A 15,741-nucleotide genomic window follows, 5' to 3' on the forward strand; every position below is an offset into this window, starting at 1 on the left:
ATTGTATCGAATTTAAAAATTGTGGTATCGCCCATTCCTAATGTGATGATGCTAGGGCTGAGTACAGGTGTAGTAACGAGAAAACAAAGCATAAACATTTCATTGGTAAGATTTTGTTTTTTACATTTTTGTATGTTTTGAATTTTTGTGCTAAAGTATTGATGATAATGCAGGATCTTACTGCACTGATCATAAGGCAATGTAGCACTCAATAATAGGCTTATGCTAGTTTTGTTGAATAAAATAAGCAAACAATGTAAATGACTGTGGCGAGGGGGCGTGGCCGAGAGCCGTGGGAACGGAGTGAGGCCACCGCGTAAGTGGATACACCTGCGGTGCGCACCTGCCTCGGATCCCACGGAAGGAGCTCTGGACAATAAAAGGAGGAACGATGGCAGAGGAAGCGGAGAGAGGACCGGGCCCGGACATATTTTACTTTTGCTTTCAGTTTGACGGCAGTCTCCATGAGGAGCTGCCATCCGTTTGTTTTGGTTTAGAAGGCAGCCTCCGTGAGGAGCTGCCATCAGTGTTATTAATAAATATTTTAAAACTGCGTCGGTTCTCCGTCTCCTTCTTTCCGGCCACCAAAGGGGCCTTTGACAAAGGGGCCTTTGATTTGAACTTTATTACAATGACATATGACAACAAGACGCTGCCGTGCTAGAAACTTGTATTATTGTCAGATAAGCAAACGATTTGTTCATAACGGGGATTTATTCGCAAACGAATCGCTCCCTCTGTTAGAATGATAAATGAAAGCAGGAGAGGGGGTGTTTCAGGAGACAGAATAGATCAAATTTAACAAGTAGGGAGGATAATACATTTTTGTCGGCAATGCCTGTGCAGTCACTATCCATCAATATGGTGATTTAAGTGATTTAAAATGATAATTTTTGTAATTAAAATTGCATTTGCATACTGACCATCGGTAAACTCCCGATCATAGATATATGTGTATATCCAGGACCTCTGGCTCTGGTTCCCTAGTTCTCCACTGCACTTTGGTCCTGCATACATTTCAAAGAAGCGCTAGCTACCCTGTACTAAAATGGCGGCTCTATTGACGCATTCCTTGAAACAGACAACAATAGCGTAGGCGACATCTAATGTAAATATCTATGGCGAATAGCAATGAAGTTCCCATCTTATGATTAAGATTGAAAAAGACACAAACGACATCACTCATAGATTGTCTGTTGTTTTTTTTATATATAAAATTCGTGCAATACAGTGTTAGAGTTTATCACACATTAAGATAAACCATATTTTTCTCTAGATATAGCTAATCTCCACTACATAATATTTATAACTGACCACATAAATGCTGTCTGTGTTTTGTTCTTCATTTTTTAATGATTTAAAAAAAGACCCCCGATCACAGAAGATTGTGATTTGTTTGCTCTCTTATTTTGTAATGTCCTGTGTTGATCTCTTGTTGGCTGGGATGATGGAATAAAAGTTAAAAGTTAGCAGAAAGTCCACATATATAATCTCTCATTTTGAGAAGCAGACGGTTCAAAGGGAGTCGAGTGCAGCACAGTGAACGTTTTTGTCTTCGTTTTTTTTTTTTTTTTTTGGAGGGGAGCTTTGCCTTTGGGATGCTGTCATGATCACATGACACAATGGAGGGAAAACACCAACGACACAGGGCATGCCCCAAACATACGAGTGTAGCCCAAACAGAGCTCAAGGAAGACAGTGACCTCATACATATTCAAAAAAAAAGCCCCACCCACCCATTCTGCCCTTTCCAAAACATTTTTTTTCAAATAGAGTTATGTGTAATATACATTTGCATTTCAAAATGAATTTTTTCAGCCTTTCACCATCATAGACCTGTCAAGTAAACAATTATTAAAGTTGTCCGTCATTGTCCCCGCCACTTGAAAAGCACAGTTTTGGGTAGAAGTCCCTTTTTTCCCCGATCATTTTCTTTATACAAATATATCATCTGTCCCTCTTTATCCAAGCGAGGGAATGTTTTAATGCCCCAAAACAAAGTTTCTCAATTCAACAAGTGCTACGTCTACTGCTAACAGTGATTTTAACAAAAATAATATGACGATAGGTTTTTTTTTTTTATATAAAAATCTTTTAAATTTCAACTCTTTGTGGTTTCAGTCCATCAATTACGCTGCTGTTCTGTTTACTCAGCTGGAAGACAGATATACAGATATTACACACTAAATTGCATGTTATCAAAGGGTAGAAAATAAAACGTTCTCCAAAATAAATAAAACACCTCTCGCAAAGTTAGTCGAAATAATCTCATTCTCACGCGGTTTTGAATTCGCTCACGTTTCTGCAGCGCTCGTTTGGAATCACAGTCGGCATCTTCAAAACCAGAATCGTTTGTTTCAAACGTACTCCTAATAACAACAACACCGCCATCTTCAAAGAAAATCCACGCCATTAAAATCAAGCAAAAATAATAAACATCACAGTATCCCATGATTATTGTTTTAAAAAAACACTACTGGAAAATAAACATGAGTGTTGTTGTTACTATGAGATGTTTATCCAGGCCTCTTTCATGTGAAACACAACATTTTCCGAGTGTTACTCCTCAATTTATTGTTATTATTATTATTTTTTTAAACTCTCGCTAACACTCGCTGTTTATCTACACTGGTGTGGTTTTCCTATTTAGTGTGTTGGAGTTACTCTCTCTGTCACCTTTACCTAGCCTATCCAGTGTTCCCATCCCTCGATCCCGCTCCCCCGTGGACGAGGAAAAAGGTGGAGGTTGAGAGGACGGGACGGAGTTGCTTAGCGGAGCATTGGAGTTGGAAGAATTCTGGACCCCTGAGGGATTGTGGGATTTGAGAGAGGGAAGCGTCCCGCTCATCATCATGCCCCCTCCGCCCTCCTTAGGGAAGCAGTTGTGCAGCTGGTATAAAGTGGCGCGATCCACCGTCCCATACAACGGAGGGGCGCCCAACCCTCCTATACCTCCCAGTTTGGGGTCACGGGAGAGGGTGTAAAGTGAAATATCGCCCCCTGGCAGAGCTGAGCGGGAGTGAGGGTTGGGTAGTGTGGACACGGAGATGGGCCCCTGGGAGAGTAACGCTGATGGGGGCATCCCGAAGTTCTTCCCCCCTGGCGGGCCTCCAACTGGGGACGGGTCTCGAGAGCGCGAGGGGTCGGTGGAGCGGGAGCTGGAGCGAGACCGGCGGCGGAATCGGTAGCTGGGGAGGCGTAGCATAGCATGAGTGGTGCTCTTGAAGATGTCAGTGCGGGTGCGACAGCGCAGCTCCTTGTTCTTCTCAATGTAGATGTTCACCGCAAGGACCCCCACCATCTCCGCCAGGATGAAGGAGAGCCCGCCGAAGTAGAAGGACCAGCCGTAGGAGTACTGCCATTTCTTGTCTTCGTCCTTTTTGGGAGAAATGTCACCCAGAGCAGCGGAGATGTACACGATCACACCGATGATGTTACTCAGGCCTAAATTCAGGGGGGATAAAGAATATTGTGTCAGTGCTATAGGGATACAGTCATATGCAGCTTTTACTTGCAAGAGTTTACAAGAAATACAAGAATTTACAGTACATTGTGGCACGAATGAGATTATCACCTAAAATATGCTTTGTTTTATAGAGTAATGTCAAGAATCCTTTTGTACAGATTTAGAATATTTTATTTAAAATTTTAATTAATTCTTTGGTGCCTCCTTATATGAAGCTTCTTTCTAATAATATTGTTAGGAAAATAAATATACCAATAGCTAAATGTTACTGAAAAGTGTACAGAATATTTTATGTGATTTTTATGCACATGTGCCTTATAATAAAATCAAGCAAATAACATTAGCAATTACAATAATAACAATAATAATAGATTAACATTAATAACAATAACATTAATAACAATAATAATAGATTTTTTCAACACATTTCTAAACATAATAGTTTTAATAACTCATTTCTTATAACTGATTTATTTTATGATGAGAGTAAATGCTAATTTACTAGATTTTTCAAGACACTTCTATACAGCTTAAAGTGACATTTAAAGGCTTAACTAGGTTAATTGGGTAAACTAGGCAGGTTAAGGTAATTAGGCAAGCTATTGAATAATGATGGTTTGTTCTATAGACAATCGGAAAAAATATGGCTTAAAGGGGCTAAAAATTTTTACCTTAAAATGGTCTTTAAAAAATTAAAAAATGTTTTTATTCTAGCTGAAATAAAACAAATAAGACTTTCCCCAGAAGAAAAAATATTATCAGACATACTGTGAAAATTTCCTTGCTCTTTTAAACATCATTGGGGAAATATTTAAAAAAGAAACAAAATTCAAAGAGAAGCTAATAATTCTGATTTTAACTGTATGTATATGTATTTATGTACTGTATATATTATATCATCTTTGCATCAATTTACAAAAAACAAATTACCGCTTGTGAGAGGTGTTTCTAATGCAATGTTTTTCTCTATTCTAGCAGCCGTTCTCAGTCTCACACATTTTTTTTTCCTTTTTCTGAAAGTCTTGATAACATCATCGTGATAAATGTATATCATAATTAAATTCAAAAACAGGGTAAAATGATATAAAATGTACAACATGAATCTTATAAATTTAATGCATGCATATTATGACACATTATATATTGTTAAAAAAATGCCTGTTAAAAAGGTATTATTTATTATAAGGTAAATAAAGGACACTTCTATACAGCTTAAAGTGACATTTAAAGGCTTAACTAGGGTAATTAGGTTAATTAGGCAGGTTAGGGTAATTAGGCAAGTTATTGTATAACGATGGTTTGTTCTGTAGACTATCGAAAACAAATATAGCTTAAAAGGGCTAATAATTTTGACCTAAAATTATTTAAAAAACCTAAATTATTAAAAAGACCTAAACTGCTTTTATTATAGCAGAAATAAAACAAATAAGACTTTCTCCAGAAGAGAAAATATTGTCAGATATACTGTGAAAATTTCCTTGCTCTGTTAAAAACATCACTTGGGAAATGAGAGGGGGCTAATAATTCTGACTTCAACTGTGTATATATATATATATATATATATATGTGTGTATATACATCTATAGAATCGTATTTTAATAATTAAATTTTATGTTCTTTATGACTGTGTATGATGAACGCAGTGCGTTACTGTTAGTTAGTTAATTATTATATTAATCTTATATTAATAATTATTTTATTCTAGATTTTTTTATAATATTGCCAGTAAAATGCACCAAATAAAAAATATACAAAATATATCAACCAAAATATATTCCTGCACCCATGCACACACTTTACCTGCGGCTACAAACAGAATGCCAGCTCCCAGCACGATGTTCCTTTTGCTCTTGTAAAAGCGACTGGCTGCGATACAGACGCCTCCCATTAGCAGCAGGATGGCACTAAGGATGGGAAAGATGTTGGAGGCCCGAACCACTCCTGCCGGGACAGAGAGCCACAGATGGGATGGTGAGAGACTGATAGTATTAAAAGTGTGAGACCTGATAAATGTGGTCATATTTTCACTATTAATATTAAGGAAAAAAATAAAAAGAGGCACCAGGGTAATTTAATTATGCCGTAATGTTATGTGTATAAAAAATAGCCCCAGAGGAGAAATGTTCCCCCGGCGTTGAACGTCCCATCTGGGACCAGTCAAGCTGGGACAGTGCAAGGAAATGCCATCTAAATACCAACCAAAATGCCAACCTGTGTGCGAGCGTGCATTTATGCATGTGACCTGCGCACGTGCACACAAAAAGCACAGAAATGAATTAGAGCATATCAAAGGATATGAAGCATAGGAAGGGTTTTGTGGAAAGTACACATAAAATCAAAGCTAACCATTTTGATTTTGTTATGTCAAATTGCTAGTTTTAAGGTGAACAATTCATCTGCGCATGTCATTAGTTTGCTCTTGTAATCTAAAATTGAAACCAGAAAATGCACTTCCTGTTTGTTTCCAGTTAAATTGTCAGATTTATATCTATTTGAAGTTTGTTACCAGTTCGGACGTGGTTGCGGCTGGAAGATAACGAGGTATTATTTATTAAATTTCCCATTTATTGTATTTTATTAACGTCTAACCCCACCCTAACCCTAAACCCAAACATCACAGTAAAGTAAAATAGCTGTACCGAGTTTTATTTATGCCATCTATTAAATTACCTAATAAGTTGTATTTTTTAAAGCCTACCCCCACCCCTAAACCACAAGGGGGCCTCAGCGAGCTTTGTGGAGGGTCGCGTCATATTTAAAAAAAAGTTGCCTTAGCTCATTTTATTTCCTATAGCTCAGTTAACCACCGGTCTGTGGATCAATTGGTACCGGGTCACACAAGAAATCATGAATTATTTCCGTTTTATTTATTATCTGAGACTGAATGATCTTTTATTTTGAAAAATGACAGTATTCTCTTGCTTACGTCTCAGTAACTTGAGCACCCAAATTTAACCAACAAGCTGCAAAATGAGTCAGATACATGTCTTTAGAACATTTCTTTGCTACGGGAAAAGGCCCAGTAAAGGACCCGCGAACTGCTAAGGAATAGATCCGCAACCCGTTTGTCAACAAATCAGGTGAATCTACCATGGCTGTGCAAGAAAAACAACTGATGGAGATTGACGGTGGCCAATTAGGGGCCGTTCTCATACCCCGTATTTCTAGAGTCTGCACAAGTTTGTTTTTTCCAATGGAGGCATGCAGCTTGCGTGCACAAACGGTGTGAAGCTCTCGCTCCAATAAACCCCGGGCTGCGACCACACCACGAGTCACGTGACAAGAATTGACCGATCGGCTTCAGCTTGTATGGAATATTCACAATCCAGTAAGACTAATTTACTCAGACCAACGCAGAACACACAAACACTGCAGTGCTTTGTACTTTTCTCCATAAATAAAACTTGTATCAGAGAGTGACAGCAATGTTTTGTCAGTTAGTCATCCTCTGAGGAAACGGTTGATGGTCGCCTAGCAACCTACGAAACACCCCCAACCCCCGCAGTCAATCGTTGACTGGTGCGGGGTGATAAATTTTAATTTTAAAGATAAAATAAATCAGTTATTAAAATGAGTTATTAAAAGTATTATGTTTAGAAATTTGTTGAGAAAATCTTCTCTCCATTAAACAGAAAGTGGGAAAAAAATAAACAGAGGGGCTAATAATTCAGGGGCTTTAATATAGTTCTGACTTCAACTGTATATACTGTATAAGTATAAATTTTGTATGTTGGTTGTTTTGTAAAGGATTTTTGATCAAACATTTGTTGTTCTTAAATGTGCTCTGTAAATAAAGCAAACAAAAGATATTTGGACTAGAAACAAGACTAAACCCTAAAAGAAGCAAGCGATTTTTTTGCAGCGTTCCCACTGATATTTTACATTTTATAACTCATGGGTGATGACAAATACAAAATTATTCAAGCAAGTGAAAAACATTCAAGCAAGTGAAAAACATTGGCATAACTTGTTCAGTCATAAAGTAAAAGAATGTGCTGTGATTTGCTGCAAATTTGTGATTTGCAAATTGTTGAGATTCACAACATTGCAAGTGGCTAAAATTCCCATTTCCACCATCAGTGGATGTGTGTCTTTATCACTATCAGGATGGTCAGAAGGAGGCAAAAAAAAAATAAAAAATCTCCAGTAATCACAGCTGGAGAATTGCAGATTTTGTTGAGTCACCCTATAACTACAGGATGATATGTCACCATACATTCATGAAAAAGGTTTTAAGAAAAAAAAGCCCCTATTCTCATACAAAAACAAACATTTCGTAATTTTTATCACAGCCTTCTTTGCTCATTTTTACCAATGGTGCCAATATTAGTGGATGCCACCATACAGTATATAATCAATCTATTTTAAGCCTGACTTACAAATACTTAATATTTGAAGATTATTAAAGGCATAGCTCCCCTAAAAATGAACATTTTGTCAGTAATTACTCATTCTCATGTTGTTACAAACCCCTAAGACCATTTTTTGTCTTCAGAAACCAAATTAAGATACTTTGGATCAAATTTGAGAGCTTCATAATCCTCTATAGGGTGGAGGAACTATGAAGTCACCTTGTAGGCGAATCGGCTGCTAGCATAAAACTCTTTCCCTCGATAAAATCCCAATAGGATTTTCCTATAGGCTTTTCAAAGATTGCAAATAATAAGCTCTGTGTATATTACACTTACACTTACGTTTTGTCCAGCCGGATAATCCTCATACGAAAATACAACTTTGAGCCCTTTTGAATCTTAAATGTAAACGCAAGAACTGAAAAGCTAACATTAGGCTATAAACGGACTACAGTGCCCTCGGGGCGCTCGTCTGTGACATCAGCACCACTGCAGTTATGACAGAGTTAAATGTGTTCAGATGAAAAAAAAAACGACAAAAAAAACGACAAAAAAAAAAAATCACGTGATCATGTTAAAATGACATTTAATATGCATGTATTTTTGCATATTTATTTACATGTTTGCATTACTGAGAAGAGGAAAGAGACAGTCTGCACTGGTAAGCAGTATCTTCATAATATCGTTTAATTAAAATAAATGATCAACAAATTAATCTATCTCAACAGCCTTTACATGTGAAGGCATTATCTACATACAATATGAATTGCCAATTAGAAAAACACTGCAAACTATAAAATACTATAAATAAAAATACCTAAATAACAGACAAATCCAAATACCCAACACAAGTTGAGCTGCTCTCCAGACCAGACCAGTTCAATGACATATAATGTCTCTGACCCTGCCTGTAGTGCCATTTAGCAACTTGATAGCAACCGTCTTTAAAAAGAAGCGTAATCGATTTTAAAAAAATTAAGAGTGTGACGTAACTGATGTGTTTTATGTCGTAGAACAAAACTTGAAAGTATCTTGAGTTTGTGTCAGCCACAAACCTTATTTAAGCAATTTTACTGAAACCCCATTCAAAAAACCAATTGACTTTAGGACGAGGGAACCGGAACTGCTAAAATGCTAATTCGCTTTTTTGCATACAAATTGACGTCATAGTTCCTTCACTCTATAGATGACAATGGCCCTGACAAATTCAAAGTCCAGAAGGCTACCAAAAAACATCCTCAAAATAGTTCATGTGCAGTGCTTAATTTGTAAATGAATCATTTCCAGAACAAAACTGGTAAATAAAAGCTGCTGCAGTCGACACCAACCACACACTTTCAGATTTCCCCCGAAAATGACGTCTCAACAGTAAGGACTGCCTGATGGCCTGGGGCCAGTTTATAGTTGTTTGGGACAGTAGACAGGATGGTTACTGGCCCGATTGGGCCAGTGCTGCCTCGTCACTAAAGTTTAATTTGGCTGCGACTGTGTCAATTGCATGCAAATACAGTCTTAGGGTTCTTTCAGGCCTAGGCGTTTCTTTCAGAACCTGTCTCGTTCGCACAGTTAGCGCGGTTTGTCTGGCATATGTGAAACCTTCAATAGCCCTCAGATCTGTGCCAAATAAATCTGTCCCAGATCGCCTGAATGAGGTGATCCCAGGTCGATTGAAATGAACTCTGGAGCGGTTCGATTGTAGTGAGAAAACAAAATAATTCAAATTAACAAACTAACGAAACCACAATGTATTCTGGTTTTGTTATAGCCATATAAACGGCTATATGAAGAGAAAATTATTAGTGTTTCATCTTGAATATGAAAGTAAAAGCATGCTGAAATATTACAGTTTATCCATTAGGTAATTTGACAGAAATTCTGATAATTTTTACATATTTTAATCTTTTTTTTGTTTTTATGTAAATAAATTTATTAAATAATTTTGTCATTCATTCATTTTCTTGTCGGCTTAGTCCCTTTATTAATCCGGGGTCACCACAGTGGAATGAACCACCAACTTATCCAGCAAGTTTTTAACGCAGCGGGTGCCCTTCCAGCCACAACCCATCTCTGGGAAACATACACACACACTACAGACAATTTAGCCTACCCAATTCACCTGTACCACTTTCTTTGGACTGTGGGGGAAACTGGAGCACCAGGAGGAAACCCACACGAACGAAGGGAGAACATGCAAACTCCACACAGAAACACCAACTAAGCCGAGGATCGAACCAACGACCCAGCGATATTCTTGCTTTGAGGCGAACGTGCTACCCACTGCACCACTGCGTCGCCATAATAGTTTGTATTAAGCCTATTGTTTTGTTCATTTCTGCACTGACACCTTGAAAGGAAGATCAACATTAATCTGCTTCATGATCAGACTGCAGTGTTGTGTTGTGCCGAGAATTGCAGCCCTGCAGTAAAATGCAAGTACCCGTTTCATAGACTTTCATTAGCATTCTCAGACTACATTTAAGAAAAATCAAAGGCCATAACTGAGTAAAACATAGGCTAATATGATTATTATTTTCATGGATCAAGCAAGAACCAGAAGTGAAATGCATTTTAAAACTAGTTTACATATATTAATTTTCTTTTCGGCTTAGTCCCTTTATTAATAAGTGGTCGCCACAGCGCAATGAACCGCCAACTTATCCAGCAAGTTTTTCTGCAGATGATGCCCGCCCTTTCAGCCGCAACCCATCTCTGGGAAACGTCCACACACACTCATTCACACTCATAACTACGGACAATTTAGTCTATCGAATTCACCTGTACCACATGTCTTTGGACTGTGGGGGAAACTGGAGCACCCATGAGGAATGCCAAATCACAGAAATGCCAACTGACCCAGTCGAGGCTCGAACCAGCGACCTTCTTGCTTTGAGGCGACAGCACTACCTACTGCGCCACTGCGTCACCAACAACTAGTTTACAAATAAATGAAAAATACAAATATTGACTGTAGCATGATGTAATGAGCCTGTTTCTAAAATTAGGCATTTTGGTAAGTTTTCAACAAATGAAAAACATAACGTTGTAGTTTTCAACTAAACCACACATTAAACAATTCTCTTTAATTAATCTAATCAGTATTGTATTTAAATTAAATCTATTTATTAATTTCAATATATATCTTCGGTAAGGTAAGAGTTTCATTCATAGAGTTCTCCTCAGTCACTGTCATTAGTTGTCAGAACTCTTTTATGATTTAAAAAAAATCTATTTAAGTGAATATATACACCTTTCAAAGGGGGCGCATTTTATGGCAGGGGAGCATTTCTTGGCACAGCACAGCTTCATCTGTTATTTTTCTCTATAATTTAAGCCTATAATGCATAATTCTAGCCAATATTTTTTTAAATAGATTGATTAACTCAATAGATAGATTTTTACAAAACTTGATAACTGAAATGAGGCTATGAGAAAGTCTTACTTCTCTGATTTATATTTGGTGACAATGTCTGTGGGTGTCAAAATTAAAGTGCACATTTTCACTAACTATATATATATATATATATATATATATATATATATATATATATATATATATATATATATATATATATATATATATATATATACATATATATGTTTAGTTAAATTAATTGTATTTTTTTAATTGTCAGTAGTATTTAAAGAAAAGCTATGCTGAATAAAAAGTGTATGTATACAATATACAATGTATTACAATTACTTTGCCAGATCGATTAAAATAAACACCGGAATGCAAAACATGAAAATCAGATTTTTTTTTTTTGGATTTTTTTTTCTGTCAATATACATGTTCTTTTAACTGTGACCCATATCCAATTTATGTGTTTACACTAGCCATAAAATTTTCGATGTTGCGCATGCATAAACGCGGGTTCTAGCATCTGTGCCACACTAGCCACAATGGAAGAAATTGTCTTGTTTTTAGCTCTGCGAAATATGTTGTGTAATATAAGCAGTGAATGGCTCAGTCCAGATTTACCCCCATGCAGTTTATGTAATGGTATGGCCCTGATGTGTGTGTGTATTTGAAGATCTAGCCTTTGCCTGTGTGCGCATTGGTGTTGTTGGCGAGAATAAGGTTGTTCTATGTGTATCCCGCAGTGCATTTATTAACAGCGACAAAGAGTTACAACACAAAGTTCACCCAACTTTAAAATAATTTTTAGGCCGAGGAGGTGGGAATGGGCCGTCATCGCAGCTTGCGCTTATGGTTTATATGCTGTATGATGTCCTCCACCATTCAGAGAAATGTGTGGGTGCGAGAGAGATCTCAAGTCTGGTGGGAGCAAATTTTGGTGACTGACCACTTTCCTCCATGTTTCCTATGTTGTTCTTTACCCCGTCGGAATCTCCACACACGCTTTTCCTTCTACGTCATTAAACCGTGGAGAAACACCACATTGTCACAAGTTTAATGATGTACAGAACAGATTGCCTCAATAAATCCGATCTGCCTGTTTACATGATTCACATAGTCACAAATCTGATTTATATCGGATTTATTTCCACATATGAAGGAGGCTTGAAACCGATCTCTGAATATCCGAATGCATGTGTTTTTTTCGTTGTTATGCGGTCATAGAACAGATCCGATCTGTGTCACATATGAGCAAAAATTTGGAATGGGGTCACATTTAACTGGCAGTGTAAACGGGGCCTAATACTCTGATTGAACCACCAAAAGTATCTGGTCTGTTTTGTCTTTGAACAAGTCAGGACCATTGCAACTTGTGGAGGAAGAGAGAGCTCTCAGATTTCATCTAAAGTAACCTAATTTGTGTTCTGAAGATGAAAGAATGTCTCCTAAATTTGAAACATCATGAGGTTGAATAATTAATAACAATTTTCATTTCTAGGTGAACTAACCATTTAAAATCTTGGGGTAAGTAATGAGCAAGGAGTAAATAATTCTGTGTTCCTTTAAGATGAAGCCACTGCAGTTGCTGCATTGAATTCATAAGGTAGAAGTGCTTTGTCATGATAGGGTGTTGTTGTAATAAAGTGCAGCATCTTCTTACTCAGGACGTATTCTGCTCCATCATGATCAAAGTCAGCATCCTCTGGGAAGTGGTTGATCTGCGAGCACACGCCACGCTTCACCCCTACAAGCCCAAAGAAAAAAAAAAAAAACAGGAGAACATCAGAGGTGAGACATCCTGACAACAACCCTCACATGTACAGTATTCACATTTGTTCATTCTGAGCCTAACAGAGAATCAGCATCCAAAAAACACTTTTTCACTCACTCGCCCACATACTGTATACATTATAATCGTTTCATGCTGTAAATGCATTCACTGCACTTTCTGGGGTCAGTGATATATTTAAAATGTTTTATGCTCTTCAAGGATGCATTTATTTGTCCAAATCACAGTTTTTTTTTCTTTTGCCACACTGTAAAACCCAAAAAGTTAACTTTGTTTAAACTTTGCGTACCCAGTGCCGGGTCTGTGATGTCATTTACTTTAGCATTTTTTTTCATTTTTAAGGTCTGTACTGGCCCAATACCCCCATAAGTGGTTCTGTTCTCTTATCAATTGGACTAGAATAACTTTTGCATAGAAAAGAAACCACCAAAAGTTATTACAGCAACTTAGACCACAAAGAAACTAAAACGTACACTTTCAAATTTGAGTTTACAAAAAAAAATTGTTTATTATAACACAGACAACATATAAAATTATGTTAATCGCTTTCAACAGTTTTTTATGAAAATTCAAAGAGTTTTCTTTAAAATTATACCAACATTTTGCATTTACACCTTTGCATGTTGATTTGGGAAGCGTTTAAAATTGGTTATGCAAAATACAGGCGGAAACCCCAAAATAGCACTTGACTTTTAAGGGTTTTAAGGTAACTCTGGCCATTTGAGGAAACCGATTGGAACAAACCATTTAAGTTCAAAAACTAATCCTAATGGGTACTGTGAACCTAATCCATTTGAGTAAACGAAGCAATTTTAGCACAGTAAAACCCAATAAATGAAGACAACTCAAACCAACTGAGTGCTGTAAAACCCAGTAAGTTAAGGCAACTCAAATCATTTTAGGAAACCGGTTGCAACAAACCATTTGAGTTCAAAAATCTAAATGAGTACTATGAACTTACTCTATTTAGGTAATGAGGTATTTAATTACCTCATTACCTTCAACACTGAGTTCAAAACTCTTCTCAAATTAGTAAAAATAGCTTTCAGTTAGTTTTGAGTTAGCTTCATTTGATAAAGTTTACTGTTGGGTTATACAGTGAGTGACATAGTTAGAGAAGCTGATATGGCAATAAACTCAAAACTCTCTCACTCTCACTTCTATTAGAAAGAAGATATTCTGAAGAAAGTTGCAAAAAAACAGCCATTACCCACACTGTGATTTTAACTGTAAAAGTCTGTACAATCTACAGTGAAAGCCTATTAATTAATTAACAGCTCACTTCTGTACAAAATACGAAAAATAGCTGTAACAGATCTAACCTTAGTTTTCGAGAAACTAATCAGAGTGTCTAAAATCTCACCACACACCCTCATTCACTAGTCCCTTAATTAGTCGATTAGTTTAGTCCAACTAGACAGAGTGAATGACCACAAATGACTGAATGATAAACAGCTGCTGTTAACAAGCACAATCACTGAATAAAAATGAAAAGAACTAAAATTACAGACTCACACCAAACCAATTGAATTTAAACAGAGGATTAAACAACTCCATTAAATAACAACATTATCAGCTTCACAGATTACAGTTTGACTACAATTGTCTCATATCTGCAAGAATATTTGATAATTAACATAGGTTTATATTTTTATTGAAAAAGTTTCATTTGACCTCACCATCATGAAGATCAGAGGCTTCTTTGGTTGAGCCCTTGACCGGTACTCTTCAATTTTTATATTTCTCTGGCTGTTAAAACTGTGTTTTTAAAACTCATCAGTTATAGCATAAAATGCAATGAGAAACTATGCTGTGTGTACTTATAAAATACTAGAAATGATATCTGTATTGATTAAGTAAAGCCATAGAAAGTAGGTTTACTTGATATTGTTTAGGACAGGGCTGCTCAATCCTGTTCCTGGAGATCTACGTTCCAGCAAAACACAGCTCTCACCCTGATCAAACACACCTGAACCAATTAATTAAGACCTGAACAGCACTTGATAATTAAAGGCAGGTGTGTTTGATATGATATAAATCTACAGGAAGGTAGATCTCCAAGAACAGGATTGAGCACCCCTGGTTTAGGATATGTTACATCTTCCCATGGAGGTTCAACTAACAATTAACAAGGAATTCAAATTTAAATAATTTCATGCACAAAACTGAAATCTCCAGTTACACTCTATGACACATAGACATCAAGAATCAGGATATAAACCTCAACCATGGTTGCTAAAAGAGCTGCTTAATTCATTCATGCTGCAATGCATGCTGGGTGCCAGCATAGTAAAAAATCCCAGCATGCATTGCAGCAGGAATATATTATGCACCTTAAAATTCTTACAATTTCTTTCTTTTCCTTTATTTTATGTTGTTTTTGGGAGGTAATAATTTTGTGTTGTTCTGGCTAGTTTTTTTTATTTTATTTTTAGTTTTTCACCATTGTTGAGTTTCAAAGACTAATTGTTGATGTCTGTGTGTTTTTAAGTTCTGATGTAGATCAAACATTCTCATTGTGAATGGTGTATTTAGACTTGTTAAACAGTCATTGGAAGCTGTAGATCAAGGGGTTTCATGTAATACACATTTATTACTAACAAGAAATTCAATGAGTGCACAAGTAAGGGAGGTTTCTAAATAACAGTTGACCTTCTCAGGCTTTATATTGTTTTGTCTTTTGACCGTTTATACTATACAAATAATGTGATTAACACAATTAATTATAGCAGCCAATATTAGTGTCAGAACAAGAGCCCAGCTAAAGCAGACTCTT

At 36.7% G+C, this 15,741-nt stretch overlaps 1 protein-coding gene across 4 annotated transcripts in view; it reads right to left on the reverse strand.

Moving 5' to 3' along the window:
• Nucleotides 1-1,189: 1,189 nt before the first annotated feature.
• Nucleotides 1,190-15,741, reverse strand: part of cacng8b (calcium channel, voltage-dependent, gamma subunit 8b) — a 71,550-nt gene continuing 56,998 nt past the window's right edge. For 2 of the 4 annotated variants that reach the window (XM_001342886.8, XM_073925928.1), the window contains 3 exons: nucleotides 12,837-12,920; nucleotides 5,267-5,407; nucleotides 1,190-3,444 (listed from right to left, as the gene is read on the reverse strand). In XM_001342886.8, the coding sequence (XP_001342922.4) occupies nucleotides 2,624-3,444; nucleotides 5,267-5,407; nucleotides 12,837-12,920 (1,046 nt within the window). In that variant the 3' untranslated portion in view covers nucleotides 1,190-2,623. Of the gene's footprint in view, nucleotides 3,445-5,266; nucleotides 5,408-12,836; nucleotides 12,921-14,644; nucleotides 14,933-15,741 lie in introns of those variants that run through there. The other 2 variants (XM_073925930.1, XM_073925929.1) reach the window with 2 other exon arrangements.

This window comes from Danio rerio, chromosome 16 (assembly GCF_049306965.1).
Source record: "Danio rerio strain Tuebingen ecotype United States chromosome 16, GRCz12tu, whole genome shotgun sequence".
Classification (NCBI taxonomy): domain Eukaryota; kingdom Metazoa; phylum Chordata; class Actinopteri; order Cypriniformes; family Danionidae; genus Danio; species Danio rerio.